The sequence below is a fragment of the Thunnus maccoyii genome, chromosome 11 (genome assembly GCF_910596095.1).
Source record: "Thunnus maccoyii chromosome 11, fThuMac1.1, whole genome shotgun sequence".
Taxonomy (NCBI): domain Eukaryota; kingdom Metazoa; phylum Chordata; class Actinopteri; order Scombriformes; family Scombridae; genus Thunnus; species Thunnus maccoyii.
In genome coordinates, this window is record NC_056543.1 from 12689621 (window position 1) to 12710926 (window position 21306).

General features: G+C 41.8%; 1 protein-coding gene across 1 annotated transcript in view; it reads right to left on the reverse strand.

Moving 5' to 3' along the window:
- LOC121906960 (TSC22 domain family protein 1-like) overlaps positions 1-20970 on the reverse strand; it is a 37076-nt gene extending 16106 nt beyond the window's left edge. The window contains exon 1 of the mRNA XM_042426217.1: positions 17781-20970. Coding sequence (XP_042282151.1) covers positions 17781-20497 — 2717 coding nt within the window. The 5' untranslated portion in view covers positions 20498-20970. The remainder of the gene's footprint in view (positions 1-17780) is intronic.
- Between the last annotated feature and the right edge of the window lie 336 nt (positions 20971-21306).

The window sequence follows — 21306 nt, forward strand, 5'->3', positions numbered from 1 at the left end:
GATATATCACAACTACAGTAAGAGCAGTCAGCGCTGCCATCTTCTGGTGATAAATCAGAACTCAAAAGTCCTCTGTGACTGCTTTGAAAAAACTGCGCTGCAGACATAAAGACCGTAAACTTTTGTTTAGTGCTTCCTGTAACTTGCCTCAAGTAACATGAGTGGAAATGGGTGCTCTCTTGTGATCAGTTCAATTCTAACAATTCAACAGGGAGAGCAGGACAACTTCACACTGCCCTCCTGTAACCTGGATTCAAGCTGCACTTGCTGAATCACAACTTGGATCACAGTGAATACAGAAAATTAAAAAAAAACAAAACAAATAGTCTTACCTGTTACAGCAAGAAGACAGGTCACAAGGAAACATGAAAGAAAAGACAAAAAGATAAAAGATTAATGACAATATACTGGACCAGCGGGTCAAAGTGTGCAGAGAAGCTCTTTTCTGCCGTCAGTATCACTGTAAGAGACTCAAATATAAATCTGAAGGAAGCAGGGTTATAAAAAGTGGAGTATCTCCACACTGTACCAGTTAATAAAGACTATATGGCATTGAAAATGAAAAGACAACCTTCCATATAAACATAATGTGTCTTACACAATAGTATTCAGCTGTTAAAAGACTTGTATTTTTACATTTAAGGAGCCTTATATTATTTATGTTAACCCCACTATTAGAAAAAATATCATATTTGTAGAAAATGTGCTTTGCCAACGGAGGAAACAAAGCTTAGAAATATTCTGTCTGATGATTCTCACTCATGTCGCACTGAAATTTTAAATAATAGAACAATGAGACTGTGCTGCACAAACCGAAACACATGAATAAAACGGCTGACTCAATCACAGATTAACACTGCCAGAAGCCGCATACTAGGTTTGTATTAAACATTCAGAAGGCAGACACTTCATCTGATGTCTTTGAAAGTCTATAAATTCACACAGAGCTGTATTTTCAGGCTTCAAATGCACATCCTATGGGGCCTGTCAGGAGATGCATCGATACTTCTGATGTGTAGGCTGGTGCACGGTGCCATCTGGTGGCAAATATCGGAGCCAACACAGGTCTCACTGCTAGTTTCGACTATCACAATAGGCCTGTGGCAGACTTCCTAGCGTCAGGCTTAATTCCAGTAAAATCTTTGCCACCATGTTATCAATCAGACCCAAACACACCCACACAATCCTGTCTCTTCTGAGCCTTGATCATCAGAGAAAATGTCTGACATGTCACAAAAATTCAAACTTGAGAAGAACAGTGGCTGAGTTACTTCTCTTTGAACACAAAGCCTCTGCAGTCTGGAAGCTTTCATCTCTGTCTGGTGCAAAACAAAAGGCGTTTGATTGGTTTTTCTCTGTAGTGCGCAGAGAGTCAAATTGCCTCAGTCAGAAGCTACCTCAAAGAAGAAAAGTTACTTTAAAAAGTGGGTGTCACACACAGTAACTGCACAAAGAGACTTTTTATGTCTCATGCCGCAGTTATCTTCCGATTTTTGCTACAAGAGAAAGTCGTTTAAGATGACTGTCAATTTTTTGTCATAGCATATATCATATCATGACATTATGTAATTATATCACCTTAAACAAACCTTATGATAGTAATGTTGCAGTATTTTAGCTTCATTTGTAATGGGGAAAAAGTATACTGTGTATTTTAAAAAACTGATTAGTTGGAAAACAAACTAATGAAGCTTGAAATTAAGGTCTTGGCTGGAAAAAGCCTTTAAAAATCCTTTAATACTTAACCTCTGTCATGCAGGGTTCATTATCAGCCACTAGAGGGAGGATGGCATTATAATTCAAGACTCCTTACAGAAACTTCTGACAAGCTGCTCTGTTTCCAATAAAGGCTGAATGAGTAGTATTAACAGCTCTCAATCCTGACCTTGGTCCAGTCTGAGTGTAAAAGAGGTTTAACCTGCGACTGTAGGTTTGCCATAACAACTCTAAAAAGCCTGTGCTCAGAAAATCAGTCTATTTAGAGTACTGATACTCAAATTACATCAACATTTCCCATACTCAGACCTGTTGGAGAGGGTGGGCATAATAAAGTGGGCGAGTATATATTGAGAGCAGCATATGTGAGTTCAGATACTCAGTGTCACTGTGAGAAAGGGACATTGGGCTAAGTCCACATTTCATTATTAGCACCTAAACAACCCCATTACCACCTTAAATGCTATAAACCAACCAGGCAATAAAGATGTGCACACAGGCAGCTTGCTCAAAAGATCTGGGCCTCTGTGATAAGCCACTCAATGGCTCACAGTGGCTAATCATTATTTCCCCACTTTCTTCAACTCTCAGGTTTAAGATCCTTTTAGTTTGTTTTTTTTAACGCTTATTAATTTACATCCTGGGAATGGATTGCAACACTGCTTAAGAGCTCCTTTCATCCTAAACATCTCTGTTTCTGTGGCTTTAACAACTCTGTGACCTCTCACGTGACTCACACAGCTCTCACATGACGGCTTCTCAAGTCTCAGATGTTGAAACATATGAAGCCACGAGCACGTGAATGCATGAACTTTTCAAACAGATTCGCTTTAAACTGAATTTCCTGAAAATAAAAAGGCGATTTAATGGTTGCTTCGATTTGATTTGCAGAGGCATCCAATTCTGATTAAAATGTTGCTAAATCCTGATTGGTGCACGGATGTACACTCACTGAGCACTTTATTAGGGCTGCAACTAATTATTTTCCTTATTGATAAATCTGTCAGTTATTTTCTCAATCAATCTTTTAGTTGTTTGGTACATAAAATGTCAGAAAATGGTGAAAAATCTATCTATCACTCTTTCCAAAAGCCCAAGGTTATGTCCTCAAATGTCTTGTTTTGTCCACAACCCAAAGATATTCAGTTTATTATCGTAAAAGACTCAAGAAACCAGAAATTATTCACATTTAAGTAGCTGGAATCACACAATTTGGATTTTCTTTCTTAAAAGAAATGACTCAAAACAATTGATCAATTATCCAAATAGCTGGTGATTAATTTAGTAGTTGGCAACTAATCGATTAATCAACTAATCGTTGCAGCTCTAAGTGCATTATATTGAAAAATGTTCCTAATATTTTACCCCCCTCATGTATGTTAGGAACAAAATATTAGGAACACCATTCAATATAATCAATTATCATTATGATTATCACATTTTTGACAATGTCAACAAAAACTAAAAATGTATAAGCTTTCTAAAAGTAGAATTAATTGCAGCGCTGTTGGACTGGATTGCATTAGATTGCACAGGTGTTCCTAATAAAGTGCTCGCTGAGTGTACGTGACATCACATTTTTCCCAGTTGAGCCCCGCCACACTTTGAACCAGTGAGAAACCATGGATGAAAGCAAAAACACAGAAATCTCTCATGTGGAATATCTAAAACAGTTCTAACTTTGTTCATGTTGGGCAACATGACTCATTGTAAGACACTAAGAAAATACATTTTCATGCCTTTATAGTTAAATGGACAAGAAACTGAGCACATAAAATATTGTTCAGTTCAAGCTGGTTTAAGGAGGAAATGTGTTTTTTTTACTGTATTAGAGGGAAAGTAAATCAGCTTTTGGTTCAGCTGGCTGACCCTTTATGTATTGCACTTGGAGATTACTGTTTGGCAAGATCACAACCTGGCTATTCTGGATATGTAAAGACAGAATTTTGATCTTGTTTCTAGTGTTTAAATTTACAGTAGCCCTGCTACTGCCCCCAAGGTTGTTTGACCGTTCACCTTTAAGACAAATACAATGCTTTTAAGCCTCAAAACAGCATTCAGACCACCACATGTCACACACATACCTTTACAATACCAGTAAGAAGTTTGGAAACACCTACTCATTCAAGAGTTTTTATTTATTTTATTCTTAAGGCATCACAATTATGAAATAACACATATGGAATCATGTAGTAAACAATAAAGTGTTAAACCAGAATATGTTATATATTATAAATTCCTCAAAGAGGCCACTGTTTGTCTTGATGACAGCTTTTCACACTAATAGCAATATTTTAACCAGCTTCATGGAGTCACCTGGAATGGTTTTCAATTAATGAGTGTGTCTTGTCAAAAGTTAATTTGTAGTAATTTCTTGCCTTCTTAATGCTTTTGAGATCATCCGTTGATCATCCCTATTCGACTATTGAAGTAATCCATATTATGGCAAGAACCGCTCAACTAAAGCGGAACGACAGTCCTTCATTACTTTAAGACATGAAGGTCAGACAATCTGGAAAATTTCAAGAGCTTTGAAAGTTTCTTCAAGTGCAGTCGCAAAAACCATCAAACGCTATGATGAAACTGGCTTTCATGAGGACCGCCTCAGTAAAGGAAGACCAAGAGGTACCTCTGCTGCCGAGGAGAAGATCATTAGAGTTACCAGCCTCAGAAATCGCCAATTAAAGGCACCTCAGATTAAAACCCACATCAATGCTTCCCAGAGTTCAAGTAGCAGACACATCTCAACATCAAACATTCGGAGGAGACTGCATGAATCAGGCCTTCGTGGTCGAATTGCTGCCAAGAAACCACTACTGAGGGAGACCAATAAGATGACTAGAAACACAAGGAATGGACATTAGACCAGTGGAAATCTGTACTTTGGTCTGATGAGTCCAATTTGAGATCTTTGGTTACAACCGCCGTGTCTTTGTGAGACACAGAAAACATGAACGGATGGTATCTGCATGTGTGGTTCCCACCGTGAAGCATTGAGGAGGAGGTGTGATGGTGTCAGAGTGATGTGCTGGTGACACTGTTCACAATGTATTCAGAATTCAAGGCACACTTAACCGGCAAGGCTACCACAACATTCTGCAGCGAGACGCCATCCCATCTGGTTTGTGTTTAGTGGAACCATCATTCAGGAAATCAGGAAGAGCAGCCAACAAGCGCTCAGCATCAGACTGTTGGAAAAGCAGCTGGTTGAGAAAATGCCAACAGTGTGCAAAGCTTTCATCAAAGCAAAAGGTGGCTACTTTGAGGAAATTATGAAAGATATCCTGGTTTGCTAACATTTCTTTTGTTTACAACATAATTCCATGTGTGTTATTTTATAGCTTTGATGTTTTCAGTATATCTCTTCTATGTAGAAAATAGTGAAAATAAAGAAAAACCCCTGAATGCGTAGGTGTGTCCAAACCTTTTGAGTGGTACTGTACATATGATGAGCCTGCTGTATGTAGGTAGTTCACAGCTTGCTAACCAGCAGGGGGGGGTGCAGGACTGCTTACAGAGCTGAAAATGGTTTGCAGGAAGACCACAATTGGCATTACAGTATAATGCTGCAGTGACAGCGCCAATAGCAACCAAAGGAAATGTATTAAGCACGCTATGCTGGGAGCAACAAATTTAGACAAGCTAATCTCTAGTTTGAACAGATTTTAGGTAAAGAGACTAGTAGATCAGGGTTTTCCCACAAGTTCAGGATGTACTTTTGGTCACCTCAGGGAGGAGTGGAGGTTGGCAGTGTGTTGGGCTGCAAACAGCCCTGAACATAGACAGTCTGCTGCTAAACAGTAATGAATTCATGCGTCAACTAATGACTGCATGTGAGAGCAAAGCTATTTTTCTCATTCTGAATCATATACAGGAAACAATGAGTATCTTACATGGACATTAAAGTACCAGACGTAGACGTAAGCAACAGCCAAATGTCTCTGTGCTTTATTCATTCTATTAAGAAAGCAGCTGACTAGACTACTGAGGGGGAAAAGATAGAAAACAAAAAAAAAAAAAAAGACCTTCACCCCTCCCTCCTGCAGCCTTCCTCATTCAGCAACAGAGCATTGAGAAGGGGATTAGCTCACACAAAGAGAGTGAATGAATATCAAATCCTATGGGAAAAGACACTCACTGGCCAGAGCCCTTTCGTCATCGCAGCCAAACAGAAAGACTGAAACTCTACCAGACTCCTTCAACATGAGGAAACCACATAAATGAACAGCAGTAACCCGCATTACACTTAAAGACAATCATTCATGCACAGACTGGTTTTAACATCCAAGCAAGAAATCTCAATTGTAAGGTGTATTTTTGAACTTTGAACAGAGCTAGGCTAACCATTTCCCCCTGCTTACAGTCTTGACGCTAAGCTAAGCACAACCCAACCCCCGCTCTGTACACACACACACACACACCAGATTTCACATCTCCCCCTCTGAAAGAAATTTTTTTTCCAAAACTGTTGAACTATTCCTTAAAATGACAGAGAATGTTTACCTGAACAAAGAGTTTTGAAACGGATTATTACAACATTTGTCTCCTGCTGTGTGTCCTTCTGAACATCTTTGCAGTGACCAGAGCAAGATTCAATTAACGCCTTGACAAGATTCTTTGTTACCGTATTGATTCTAGATCGGAAACACTGGTCGATGACAGGATTGACAGAAAATTAATCAGCAACTATGATGGCAAGCAATCAATCATTTAACTAATTTTTAATACAAATATTATGTTCTTCCAGCCTCTCAAATGTGATTCATTCTCATTTGCTGGTTTCCTTCTTCTTTTTCTTCTATGATGGTAAACTGAAGATGTCACATCTTAAGATGTCACCTTGGGAACTGGGAATATTTTTTTTTTTACCATTTTCTGACACTTTATAGATCAAACAATACATCAAGAAAATAACTCATGATGAGAACAATAGTTTGTTGCAGCGTCTATGGCGTGATAACAGTCGAGCATTAAATCGAGTGAATATCATTTAATCCTTATTGAGGGACTTGTAGACAGAACACTCACCTCTGGCAGATAAAGCCGTGTTTCTTAACATGATATATTGATGACACACGTATTGCTATTTGACATTCAGTTACAAATTAGGCTGGTTTGTAGAGTTTTGTGCATTGTAATTTTCAATAATTATACACTATTATAATAATTTACACGATTCAGCTCAGCACTGAGAACAATCATATGAATGTAAATAGTACAGTATGACATCATGTTTTTATCAATTAATGTGCTTATCTATGAGTGACCTTGACAACATTTATTCCTGTCAGGCTGAAAGAAGAGATACGTAATGAACCAAACTGCAAGAGAACAAACTGTATGAAAGACACGGAGGAGGAACAGGCAGGAATGCTTATGCCGATAGCAAAGTCATCCACTGCACTTTGTGTGTGTGTGTGTGTGTGTGTGTGTGTGTGTGTGTGTGTGTGTGTGTGTGTGTGTGTGTGTGTCTGTATCTGTGTGTGTGTGCTCCTGGAGCTGACTGGACAGTGTTCTGGCCACAGGAATGCCAGCCATGATTCAGCACATTGCCTGCATGTTTAGGGGAATGACAGTAGCAGCCCACAAAAGCCAAATAAATACCAATATGTGGCTGATAACTTTATAGTGTCATAAATTGAGGCTGCACGATTAATCAAAATACAATCAATCTCTATTCAGGCATCTACGCCATCTCATTTTTATGTGACAATGATTATGTTGTGTTTGCATCAGCGGGGAGATCTATTGCATCGAAACAAACGCACCTAATTTCATCCTAAAGATCAACAAATGACAAGTGTGCATTACTCCGCATGACAAACCAGTCACAAGGACACAGGACATTGATTAATAAATCTCACGTGTGTGAGACTGAGGAGTAAAATGCAGTGAAAGAAAAAGCTTTTTATGGAACAACAAAAATGTGTCCTTGCAGACACCAAGAGATGAGGAGGAAGAACAAAATAAGTATCCACCCCCAGTTCTGATAAAAACACAATGCTTGTACTGTAAAAACTTTGCAGTTATGTGGAACTGTTGACAGTAAAAAGTACCTAAGTTACTTTGCAACAAAAAAATTAAAACCGCTAATTTGTACAACCACCTGACACATCACAAAAGCCCGACCACACTAACATCAACAGCAGGAGGAAGATTAGTATGACTCATCACCTTCCCACAACCGCTCTTCATGTTGTGTTACCTCCTCTGATGTCACACGCGACCGTTTAGTGATCAGTCAGTCGAGGCAGATATGCAAAAAAAAAAATTAATCCTTTTTTTAGTCAAGCTGATCTATTGAATCACACATGAGCCTGACAGTTTGTTTTCTTATCAGTAATGACTCATCATGAACGGTCTGAGCCTACAGACCGTGAGGACTGAAGCAGGCTCCTGATAACTGCTGGTGTTGGGGGTGGAAGTGGTTTGCATAAAGCAGTCTCCCAGTCTTATTCATAACTGGATAAGGCCTCCTTTGAGTTTTGGGGCACGTATAACAATATCTGGCTACAGATGAGCTGTGTATTAATTACAGTTTTAGTAACACAGGAAATACAAGAAAACATTTGCCAAAAAAGAGAAGACAACAGACTTGGATGATTATTCTTGAATTTAGCATTTCATAGAGTTACATAAGAGCTGTCTGTTTTACAAAATCATTTCTGATCTTATTGCTTATACTTCTAGATAAAAGACAATTGCATTTTTTTTGTTTTAAAGCCCCTGGAAAGGCAAATGCGTGATTGGCTCTTATGTGCATATAGTAAACACCTAAAAAGTATGAGAACATAGCCTTTGTAGTTCTTTAGAAAGTCTCTCTCCCTTCCCTTGTTACTGGGTTGCAGTTAGGCAGGGCTACGCAAGGGAATTTATTACATAATAAAAATCTGCCCAATATTTAGGAGAAAGATGATTGACGTGGCTATCTGGCCAAGCTGACTTCACAACACTTACTCTCGTCTCCCCCATGAGAAAATAATGCACTGCACTTTTCTTTGCTTTTAGCTAGAAAGCTGAGAATTCAAATCAGCCCGACATGGTTTGAAAGTTACTGTGTTAAGCTAACTAGCAGACTTGGGTACACCACCCAAATCTGCATTAATCACGGAGTGGATAAGTAGCTCAAAAGTGTAGCATAGCAAAGCTAATGCTAACCATTGCATGTGAGTGAATGAAAGATGCTAAAACACTTAGCTTCTTGGTCTGGGAGGTATAATTCAATGAAAACACAGATATGTGTGGTCTACCCAGGTCTGCTAGTTAGCTAATTAGTCAAGATAACTAGCAGACTACTGCAGTAGTTGATAATAAGCTCAAAAGTTTCACATAGAATAGAAAATGCTAACCGTTTCATGTAAGTGAATGGAAGATGCTAGAACAATTAGTGCCATACTCCAGGAGGTATAGTTAAATATAAACACAGATTCAGGTGGTCTAACCTAGTTTGTTAGTTAGTGGATTATTCAAGCTGTCTAATCAAGTAGGGTCAAATTGATAGATTTGGTGGTTAAGAGCAAAACGTTTAAGCTATGCTAACCGTTTCATGTATGTGAATGGGGGAATGCTAATACCATTAGCACCATACTCCAGGAGGTATGGTTAAATAAAAACACAAATTTGGGTGGTCAGACCTATTTTGCTAGTTAGTCAATTAGTGAACCTTTCTAACCAAATAGGGTCCATTGATAGATTTGGTAGTTTATTCCATGTCAGCGAAACGTTTTAGTGATTGAATGGAAAATAAAATGGTACTTGAGCTGTCAATCAAACGTGATCTGGACACGCCCACACAGTACTAAGAAATGAGCTGTTTTTGAGCTAGGTTTTCTAATAGTTATGAATGTTTATTTTCATTCAGATTTTTGTGGATGCGTAATGAGACACTCAACTTTGATATCACATATGTATACATACATACATATTTTTACTATTTCAAGCCACGTTTCCAGAGGCTTTAAAACAAAAAAAACATAAAAGGTGTCCCTTAGAATTGTGGAAGAAAACGTAATCTCAAATTTAAATGTGTGTGTGTGTGTGTGTGTGTGTGCGCGTCTGCGTAGGGGTGGGTGGGCAATTTTCTCATAGATGAAAGGCAGTCTAAAAACACACAATCCATTATCATCCATTACAAGCCATTAGTTTTCCCATCACACTCTAAGTGAAACAATCCTGTTTATTGATGAAAAAATAAACCATCAGAGAGAAGAAGAAGAAGAAGGAGGCTCAGACAAATGAAATCAATGATCTGCTAAAAGCTTACAAATAAGCATACAAATAGGCGAGAGAGTGATTTAAAGAGAGATATGAATCTGTGAGTGGTTAATCTGCATTTTAACGACACACAGTAAACTGCTCATAATCTCCTTGTTCAGTTTCATTCTGCCATTCATGCTTTCATCGTTCAGCTTAAAAAAAAAAAAAAAAGACATGATAAATATTCAGTAGTGTGTAATGAGACCTCTCTCTCTCCCTCTCTCTCTCTCTCTTTCTCCCCCTCATACACAGCATGTTGCTGCTCTGCTGTGTTCTGGTGCTCTCTGGCTTGCTCTATGTTGGTGGGAACGGGGGAGGCGTCAGCAGCATAACAAATAACAAATGCTGTTTACTTTTAGTGAATCACTTTGGTGATGTGCTACTGCAGACCACAGCTCTACATAAAAAAAGGCAACAACTGAACACAATATTGGTGCAGTTTCTACAAAAAAAAATAAATAAATAACTGTGACAGTGTCTGTCATGTCGTCAGTAAACTATTTACTGCTTAAATGAGCAGTAAGAGGAACACCTGTCCAGGTCTTTGGGACATGAGCATGAGTGATTATTTACATTTTTCATTAATCTACCAGTGTCAGAAAATGCCTGTTATAATTTCCCAGAGTCAAAGGTTACATTTTTAAATGTCTTATTTTTTTCTTGGCCAATTCCGATTTCCATTTTTTTTGTAAAAGTCTGACCTGCCATTCAGATTTTCTTTCTTTCTAAGGACTGTAATTGAAGCATAAACATTTTTGTAACTTTTCTTTAATGGAAAATTCAAGTGTATGTTCATTGTTCACATAAAACATGAACACAGTATTTGGTTTTCTAACTACATGATGAACCTTTTAAGTTCACTGAAGTCAACTCAAAGTAAAATACTGATAAAATATTAGTTAGTGGTGCAGATAAACCCTGGTGGGAACCACAAAGTACTTTCCCTCTCTATTTTTCACCTATAATATTTTGTAATTTCCTACATATTATCTTTTTTTTGTGTAATGAAAAAGTATTTTACTTATATAGCAAATATCAGCTCATGATTTTAATAGTGATTTGTAGCAGTTTTTTTACTCTGCTCTACTTATTGGGTCATCATATCTAGATGAATAATATTCATTGGCTGTGTTAATTCAAATTTACGCTAATATTTTTCCCTACAGATTGAAACACACAGCAGGATTCATGTCAGTGTGTCAGATAATGAGAAAGAGGTCAAATTAAATATAATATAAACAAAAACAGCAGCAGCATTAACAGCAGAGCCACACCTCAGTTCATTTACAATAAAACATTAATGTCAGACTTTTCCTTAAAAAAGGTAAAATCACCTGGTTTCAGGTAAACTGAATGTAAACAGTGTAAAACACGTCCTGGTGTGTTAACTCCATGTTATATCTATTTATAGGCTATTTTGGGCTGGACAGACTCAACACCTGTCCCATCTTGAGCAGAGCCAGGATGGTCCGGGTGTAGCCGTCTGAGCCCTGCCTGTTGATGGTCGCGATGATGATGTGCGACATGTTGTCGGTAAATGAAACGGATAAATTAAAGTGAATTATAATTTTATGAAATTCAACTCGACTGCTGCCACAATGTAACACTACAAACTTTTTACAGCCATCTTTCAATCCTACTGTGGTAAAAAATAAACAGTATTTAGTGTGTGATTACAACAATTCTGCGACTCTGCATTTCACGATAGATTACAACAAGTACCGATGACACATCTACGTAACTGAAGAGGAAAAGATGGGTTAGGATTCAGCACAGGACAGCACTTAAAGAACATCTGAAAAAGACAAACACACCAAGATGTGGCCGATGTTTAGAATATCTCTTTTATCTGAGACAGACTGTGGAACAGCAGCTGTTCCTGGAAATGTACTGTCTGGACACCGGCTCTGTCAAAGGAATAACCTTCAACCTCCGACACTCTACAAAGCCATCTACAGAGCAGACACTGATGAAGGAAATAGTAGAGCAACACAATGGTAGGATTTATCAGAGCTGGAACAGTGATGCACAACTCTATTCAGTCTGGTTCCATCTAGTCCAGTCTGCTGCGTCCTCAGTCGTTGGTCTCTACCAGCTTCAGTAGACCTGACAAAGTTGGGCTGGGTCAGGTTGGGTCACTTCCTCTGTGTGCTGTGAATTTTGGGGATCACGTTGATCTCCACACAATGAGCAACAGGCCCAGCACACACTGGCTCCCCTGCACTGCCAGGGGAAAGATTACATTCAAAACAGCCAGCAGCAGAGATAGCCATCACGCTGCCAGCCAGCCCACATTCCCCCAAGCCTTCACACATTCAAACACACACACACACACACTTAGGCTGTGTTCAGACTAACAATAGCACTGCGTTTGAAAATGCAGCCTCCTCATTCATTTCAATGAGACCTTTACGTTGGCACAGCAGGGGCTTCAGCGAAAAGATGCAGGTTTATTTGGGAGGCGGAGGAGGAGTGTGAGGGGGTGGGGGGGGTTGTACCTGGCTCAACCTTTTGCCGCAATGTAGCATCATGGCAACCACATTGGCCTGTCACATGCATGCAGGTGAACACGCCCCCATCAGTGCAGCCAGGAAGTAGGAAAGTAAACATATATTTGGATCAAAGACAACAGCCAATGTTTAGTGGTGATAATTCTCCATCTGTGTGGAATAATCTGACTACTGCATCTCTTTAATTAAGAACCAGAATAACTCTCTGTCAATTTGTCACCTCACATTCAAGGAAGCCTTGGAAGACAATACAACCAACATAATACAATATTACCAACATAGAAACTACATTAGGACAACAAATAGAGCAAGAAATATTACAGTAAAACAACTGGGTGAGAACAAAAGTGTACAAAGATCAGTAAACAAAACTAATAATTAACTAACTTTAAAATTCTGTTTATAAAGTGCTTATAAAAGCAGAATAGAAAATAATATCATACACTAAACTTAACCCCAACTCTGACCTCTATTCTACACCCCGGTCACACCTAACTAAGCTGATTTAGTGTTTTAACCAGTCTACATTACCTCTCATCACAACTGTCTTCAGTCTGAAGGTTTAAAACAACTGAACTACAAGACATCAAACACACACACACACCCACAGAAACACACACACAGAAACATGCATGAGGTCAAACTGCACAAAACCACATACAAAAACACGTGCATAGAAACCTGTATATGATCACGTTAGAATACCCGCTGTCGCGTTAGCTACATTTGCTAATGCTATTCAACATTTAGCCCGTTTCACCATTAACGGCCAACAAACCCCAGCGGTCAATCAGCACACACACACACACACACAGAGACCACCCACCCATCTTGAACATACTCCATTAATGACTTGTCAGTGCAGATGGAGCACATGCACTGTTGACACCCTCTCTCGTTCAAACACACCCTCGCTGTCGCACATACGCACACAAACACATGTGCACTGACACTCTAAAGAGACCCTGGTGTTTTACAGCTGTGCCTTAGGTGCTGGTTTTATGAAGATGGGGTCATCCCACACATAAAAGCTTGAAAATATGTTGACAGCAGACCGCAGGGCCTGTACAACCACTGATATGTAACACAGCCCTCCCACCTCCCCCAGTCAGAAGATGGCTGTAAATACATTAATACAACAAATCATCTTTTACGAGAGGGACCGTCTCTTCTACAATTAGTACACAAAGGAAAAAGGTCCTGGATCTTGGCAAGGCTTCCATTAAAGTGACTTTACAAGGTGCAATCACTAATAATTTACTGCCTCTTTGCACAAATTGACTATCAATTTCAGCAGGAGACTGAAAGTGTTGCTTAACAAGAACAGTCACTCCATTGTTGCTGTGTTTTCAGACAGAAGGCAAAGCTAATTTTAACAGCGACACAATTGCATTCAAAGTTAATGGAAAGACACGATTAGACACAACTTTGCCCGGGGTGGCACTAATTGATGCAAAGACTCTTCAGAGTAAATTGAAAATTAACTGAATCTGGTTCATAAACACAGAAACAGAAGGAATAAAAAAGAGAGAGAGACTGGAGGAAAATAACTTCTGAGTTCAGTCAGAGGCGAATAAACACTGTGGTCAAACTTAATTAATAAAACTTAATTAACAGTGAGTGAGAAGATATTTTTACACAGAGAGAAACAGCCTGATCTGGTGGTTTTGCTGGGAATGCCTTAATGTCCCACGTCCCCTGAACTACCCAGTGTGCACTGGATTTAGTTTTCCTGTTTCTTTCTCCAGAAATTGCCCTGAAATTTGGTCTACAAATAACACTGGGCCTCATGCATGAATGTTTTCTTATTTTTCTCTTACATTTGTTCTTGCACAAAAGATAGGAGGAAAATAGGGGTGAGTTTCATTCACAAAAGAGTAAAAAGACTGCACAACTTCATGTCCTGCTTTCAGAAATCAGAAGACAGACACATAACAAATTTGTTCTGCTGTCACTTTTTTAAAGTGCTGTGACGTCGGATGCTAAAAAACATCTTTCTAAAGCAAAGCGCTCTGTGATGGGAGGCGGTCATGTGACAGTCACAGATATATAGAAGAGAATATTATAGTCTGCAGTAGGTGATATTTTTAACACAGTCAGCTGTAACACAAGATGATACCAGACAGAGACCCGCAGAGACACAGAGGCAGCCGTCAGAGTGAGAAGTTCCCTAATAACTACTGAAAAGTAAAAGCTGCTGCACCAAAATATGCCAATAAAAATCATAAAAATCGAAAAAACCTTTCAGTAAATTGGCAGCTATGATGATGAAAATATGGTAAACACAATAGGTATTAATGTTGCATTGTTTGTTTTAGTTATATATTTATTTCTTGGTTAATGTCAGTATCATATTAGGAATCTAGCAATAGCCAATACAGGCTTAGCTTAAAGTCTATTTGCATTTTAATGTCAGTTTAATATTATCACATACACCATTATGAATCAAAAACTGATTCTGAAACACTTAACCATAAAAGCTGGAGTATATGTTAATGTAAACATAACTCTGTAGGTTTCTCTGCATGGTAAATTGTTTTGTGTGTAATAATTAGGGGTGGGGGGGGGGGGGTCGATTCTAAGATGTATCCCAATGCGGACATGGTTGATTCTGCATCAATTCACAAATGTCAAGAGTTGATTTTCTAATTGTTAATTGATAACGTGATGTTGACAGAAGGAAAAAGGCGGAAATGCAAGGGCAGTGCAGCACCCGGACGGTTTACAGCGAGCACACGCTAGAGTTATCTTGTAGTTCATCTTCAAAAAAGGAAGCATTTGCAAGCATTTTTTGATTTAACGCCTAAATAATTACCTTTGCGAGACGAGACATTAAGTACATTGTGAACTTTCTACGTCATCACTCGTCGATACTGACGTTAGCAGAGCGGAGCAGCGAACTCCGGCAGTAACAAACGAGACCAGCTGACCGACACATACTGCAGCACTGCAACAACTTAAACCAACTCTGAGGTGAAGAAAATAACTCGACGCTCAGTCTGTTTCACCTCAAAAGCACTGCACCCACTCAGCATCTTGGACAACCATGTCTTTCCCCGGAGCTAACGGTGCAGCAGAGAAGCTGCTCTCCACTGCTGGAGACGTTAATAACAACACAGTGGAGCACTCTGCCTCCCCCTCGTTTTGTTATTCTCATACAGGCAGGAGACTGCTTTCAAATTAATTAATTCAAATGCAGTTAGCTTTTTAAAATGAAAAGGCTGTGGACCATTTATCTTATCTGCCAGTTATGTTTCATATTGTATTTCAGAGGAGTGAGGACAGCAGTGAATGGTTTGGCACGCAGTATACTGGAGAAAGAGAAAACAGTGCCTTTTCTATTCGATCGAGAATCGATTCTGAATCAAATCGGATACAAAAGAATTGGAATTGCATCGAATTGTGAGATTCCCAAAGATTTACACCCCTAATAATAATGTAGGAGCAACGTGGATCAGTATAGCACCATCTCCTCCATCTCCAACCTCAACAATGGTTAAACGAGCTAATCAAGATGCTCAATATGGTCACATATGTGTTTTGACTGCATGACTTATACAAGAAAACTGAGGACAGTCACTTGACAGTGCTCCACATACAGTATAAGTCTTATCAGTTTGCTATTTTTTAAAATATATGCCCCAATTTCCCACACTGTGCCTTATTTCTACTTGTTTTAACCAGAAAAATTCATATTTGAATGTATGCATGAGCATATGTGTGTGTTTGCATCAGCTGATGAGCCTGTACTGTCATGTCTGGTTTCAGGCTACTTTTTTGTCAAGGGAGGTCCACCTATTAAGAACGGGAGAGAAAAAGCAAGGTCAAGTCACAACCGCCAATCAATAAGGAACCTTAGCCCTTCAACAGGCTCCACCGCTACCACTCTGACAGCAGGTAAACCATACAGAAGTGAACCGTGAGTCTAATTCACCAAGACAATCTTCTCATTTGTAACAAGGGCTTTGGTTTGACCCAAATGCTGCTTATCATCAAAGACAATAATCCACCTGATCCCCATAGATTTCACATTCCACAGAGTTAAACATCATGTGATAACAGTAGCCATCCTTCAGTATCCATTTAACTGGCCCATAAAGACAGGCAGACCTGACTGAAACAAAACTACCAGCATTAGATACGTTGAGAGTTGTTACCTCCTACATTCCCAGTAATGAAAACCAATTAAGTTTCCAAAAAAAGACAAAAAGACTACCACTCCTTGTTTTCACCTCCATGCCTTTTTTATTTTAACACGGTTAAACATCCTAAAAACTAACATAACATTACAATTTCCAGAAGACAGGAAAAAGGGCTTAGGTTTGTTAAGAGTGACTGAAATGTGAGCAATTTCCTGCTGCTGGAAGGTGATTAAAATTCCTGTCTAAACTCAAAATGGGTCCTTAAAACGTCTTATTGGAAGGAAATTCCATGGGATTTTCTGTTAGGCCATAACATGAATCACTAGCCAACTGTAGTGACTGGAGAAGAGTGACAAAGACGGAGAAAGGAAGAGAGGGATAGTGAGTGTAGCGAGACAGATGGAGATCTTTTAATGAAATCAATAAGCTTTTAGTGAAGGTCTACTGCACTATATGTTTCATCTCAACGAGGAAGCCGTCGTCTCTTCCTGATGAGTTCATTCAAAGGATAGAAAGGGAAGTTTTCACCTTTGCTTTAAAAGACAAACCAGAAAACTAAATTAAATGTAGGCTGTAATGTTCTGTCATCTGTGGAATTTATTCCATTTCTATCACATTTGCGGCTATCTGCCTCGTTTAATCTTCTAATTCAATAATCATACAACCTCTGCTGTGTCTCCTGCTTTTCAACAACAAATGTGCTGAGTGTACAGCAAACTGTGCACCAGGCAGAAATTGTGCCCTGTAAGGCAGACGGTCAGGATTGGAAGCAGGCGGGCAGACAGGCTAGGTAAAATGTCGAATCACTGCAGCCACTTGATAAAGACAAGAGACATCACATCCAGCTGAGCCCTGCACTGTGTCCCACTGACAGAGGACAGACAGACTGTGGCAGCCTGGCCACTGTCTGTGAACTATCTGGGATAACAATAACACTCTTCATCCCTCACAGCTGCAACAGTGACAGCATCCAGTAAAACCCATCCAGCCTCACACAGACGCTGAATGCTGATCTTGTCTACAAATACCAATTTAATAGGAGGCATCGCTCATTGATCTACTTTGATTCCAGACTCTAGTGCAGATCTATTAATTACCCGTGCCTGTGTTGAAACTCCATGCAACTAAATGTAGAGGAAAAAAAAAAAAATCTTACCCATCCTCCTCTCCATCTACGTTCTTGAGACCAGCTGATGCAGTTAAGGCACTGGCGGTGGTGGCGCTGCCCTCAGCTTCTTGACCCTGGCCAGTGTTAGATCCCGATCCAGCCTCTCCTCCGGACAGCTTGGTCATCCCAAACAGAGCCGACTGGTGCTGGAGGAGCAGCCGCTGGGCGTCCTGCAGCTGAGTGGTGGTGAAGGTGGGCAGGCTAGCATAGAGGGCACTGGCCTGGGCGGCATGAGCCAGGGCCTGGGCAGTGCTGTGGTCCTGGGACAGGTTGATACACGACGGCTGGTTGTGGGGAATACCCTGTGGGGGCATCCTACCACTATTCCCAGCATTGTGGGCTTGATGCTGGGCCTGGGGATCACTCTGGGGGTTGGGAGGAGGCACACTTGGTGCGGACACTTGGCTCTGGTGGATTGTAGTGGGCATCTGGGTGCCCAGGCCCGGGTTTTGGATTTGTGTTGGGAGTGACTGTGGCTTCTGCTGCTGGCAATCCAGATGGGCAGGGTGGCTCTGAGGCTGCTGGCCAAGACCTGCAACTCCAACATGAGAGGTGGTGGCTTGAAGGGAAGGGGGCTGCTGGGGCTGTGTGTGGAGGAGTGCCTGTGACTGCTGCGGGCCTCCCATCATCTGACATGCTCCATTAGCTGGCCCGGAGGGAACCGTTCCAGCTTGGTTCATCAGAGGTTGAGAGGCAGCTGCCTGGGGGATACCCTGGTGTTGCTGGCTGTACTCAGGTGGCCTCACCTGCACCGGAGCTCCTTGTGGGTTAGCAGGTGGCTGCTGTGGCAGGGAGGCATACCCTATCTTGTGCTGCTGCACACCCACTATGCCCTGTGTGGAGCCTTGAGGTTGATTAGCAACTGCCTGGGCATAGGTGAGCTGCTGCTGGGATACAGCAGACGTAGAGAGTCCAATGGTGGCCTGGTGGCCCGGCATGGGTGCGGGCTGTTGAATGTTTGTGGGGGTCGAGGGGGCCACAGTAGTCTTTACATGTGAATGGGTAAAATCCTGGGGCTGCATGTGAGGCTGGGTTTGTGACACACCCATGCTTAAGCCACTCGGGAGGATTGTTTGAAAGCCCTGAGGAGGGGAGGCATAATCCTGGGCATGCTGGGGTACTGGGGGTCCCCCAGCCTCTCCACTGCACACACTCTCAGTATAATGGCTCAATGTACTTATCGTGCTACTCACAGAGCTACCACTTGTGCTTTCCCTCTCTGAGCCCCCAGCAAAGCTCTCAGAGACAAACTGACGCATGCTGAGAGACCCAGCTTCAGATGTGGAGGAGCTGGAAGCAGAGGCTGGAGTGTCCTTGTCATAGAATTCAGTGCATGTCCATCTGCCCTTCTTGAAGGGCTCAGAACTAGAGTCCAGCTTCACCACCCTGAAGCGAGAGCTGGTGGTAGCAATTGCAGGGGCTGGAGCTGGGGCAGGAGTAGATGGTATAGGGGCTGTAGCCATAGCTGTAACAGTGGCACTGGCGGGCTGCAGCACAGCAGATCCAACTCGGCCCTGGATCACACTGGAGAGTCCCATTCCTCCAGAGGCACTGGCAGCAGCAGCAGCAGCAGCAGCAGCAGCAGCAGTAGCAGCAGTGGTCGTAGTAGTCATAGTGATGTTTGAGTTGATGTTTTGGTGTTGCTGAATCATGCTGACATTAGTGGCGGCCATGAGGTTACCCCCAGTGGCAACAGCACCACCTCCACCTCCGCTGCCCCCACTGCTGCTTATCACATTGAGAGGAAAGCCACCACTGCTACTGCTAGCACTCGTACTGATCCCCCCCCTCACAGGCACATTGGCAGAGCTCAACATATTCACATTACTAACACTGCTGGTCTGGGGATTAACTATGCTAACTGTAGTGCCCGTAGCAGAGCTGTGAATTCCTGGTACAGATCCCGGGGCCACAACCCCCACAGGCTGAGCAACGCCACTTGGAGGGGCTGCCTGGGAAACATTCTCCCCCATGTTAGAAGGCATTTTCTGGGTGACACAAGGTAAAGCTCCAGACGTGAGGGCAGACGGGGTGCTCCCAGCCCCGGAGGACAGAGGGTAGGCCTGGACATGGTTAGGATGATGAGGATGTTGATGGTGATGGTGCACAGTCCCGTTCACCATGTTCAGGGTATGGGGGTGTGAAGGCTGGTTGGGGGATACAGCTCCGGGGGTCTCCGCCTCATGGAAATTATTCAGCGTCTCCTCTGAGGAGCTCCTCTCGGCTCCGACAATGTCATTAGCTCGGGAGAGAGATACATCCAGGATTTCAGAAGAAGACAGATCCTCTGTGTGGGACTCATCCAGGTCATCATAGCTCTCCGTGTCCTCTGCAATACTGTTGTTGGTACTCACAGATATCTGCGCAGGAGTCACACTCGTGATCTGGAAACCACTCTTCTTTTTCATCTGAGCCCCGGTGGACTGCGCGGGCTGGGGTTGGGGATGTAAATTCAGGCTGTGGGGAGGAGGAGGATGATGATGGGGACTCGGGGAGGATGAACCAGCAGGAGGTTGGCACTGAATCAACAGGGAGGGTTGATAATCATCGGCGGGGACGTGGCTGTTATTGACCACCGGGTTCGCCGGTGTTGACAGCGCAGAGCCGCTCCCGCTGCCTGTAGTGCTACCCCTCCTGTGAAAGACACCCGGGTGCGACATCTTTCTAACACTGCCAGAGTCTCCTGCAGGGTCCGGATGATGCATTTCGAGAGGATCCGGGGGGTAGTTGGTCTCTGACAGTATGCAATAAGGGTGCAGTTCGTTAACGGCGCCGTTTTGACAAAACTACGGGCCAACAGACAACACGATCAAAAAAATAAATATTCAAAATCAAGAGTCTTGGTGGCTCTTCTCAAATATCAGGCAAAGTTGTACCAATATTTACAGCTTCTCATACACGATCCAGTGATCTCCGGTGACAGCTAGCGAAGCGAAAGATGCTACTGGCCGCTTGATGTGTATCGTTAGCTAGCGAGCTAACGTCAGCCGGTTGTTATCCGTTTGTACTTTATTTAAACACAAGCTAACATTTTGAGGGTTTTGTCACAAGAAGCTATAGTGAACACTTGTGCTAAAAGGAGAATAGCTGCCGAATAAGCCAGCTGTGTGTGTTTGTGTGTGTGTGTGCGTGTGTGTGTGTATGTATGTGTGTGTAGTGTGTGTATGTGTAGTGTGTGTGTGTGTGGTGTGTGTGTGTGTGTGTGTGTGTATGTGTGTGTATGTGTGTGTGTGTGTGTGTGTGTGTGTGTATTGATGCTAGCTAGCTGCCAGTCTCCATCACCGGCTAGCTAAACACAGACTACAGTGACTCGTTTTTAGCTGCTGAATTGGCTCAACGGGAAGAAAATACGAAACAAGCGACCTTTCATCCGGTGCACAGCGATGCAAAATCCAAACACGATCGCCAAACTGCGGCGTATAAAAGGTTTAATCCATTCCGCTGAATCCTCGGTTTTTTTAGGAGGGGGGGGGCTGGTTTTGCTGTCTCACTGGTGCTGCCTCTATGTGTCGTC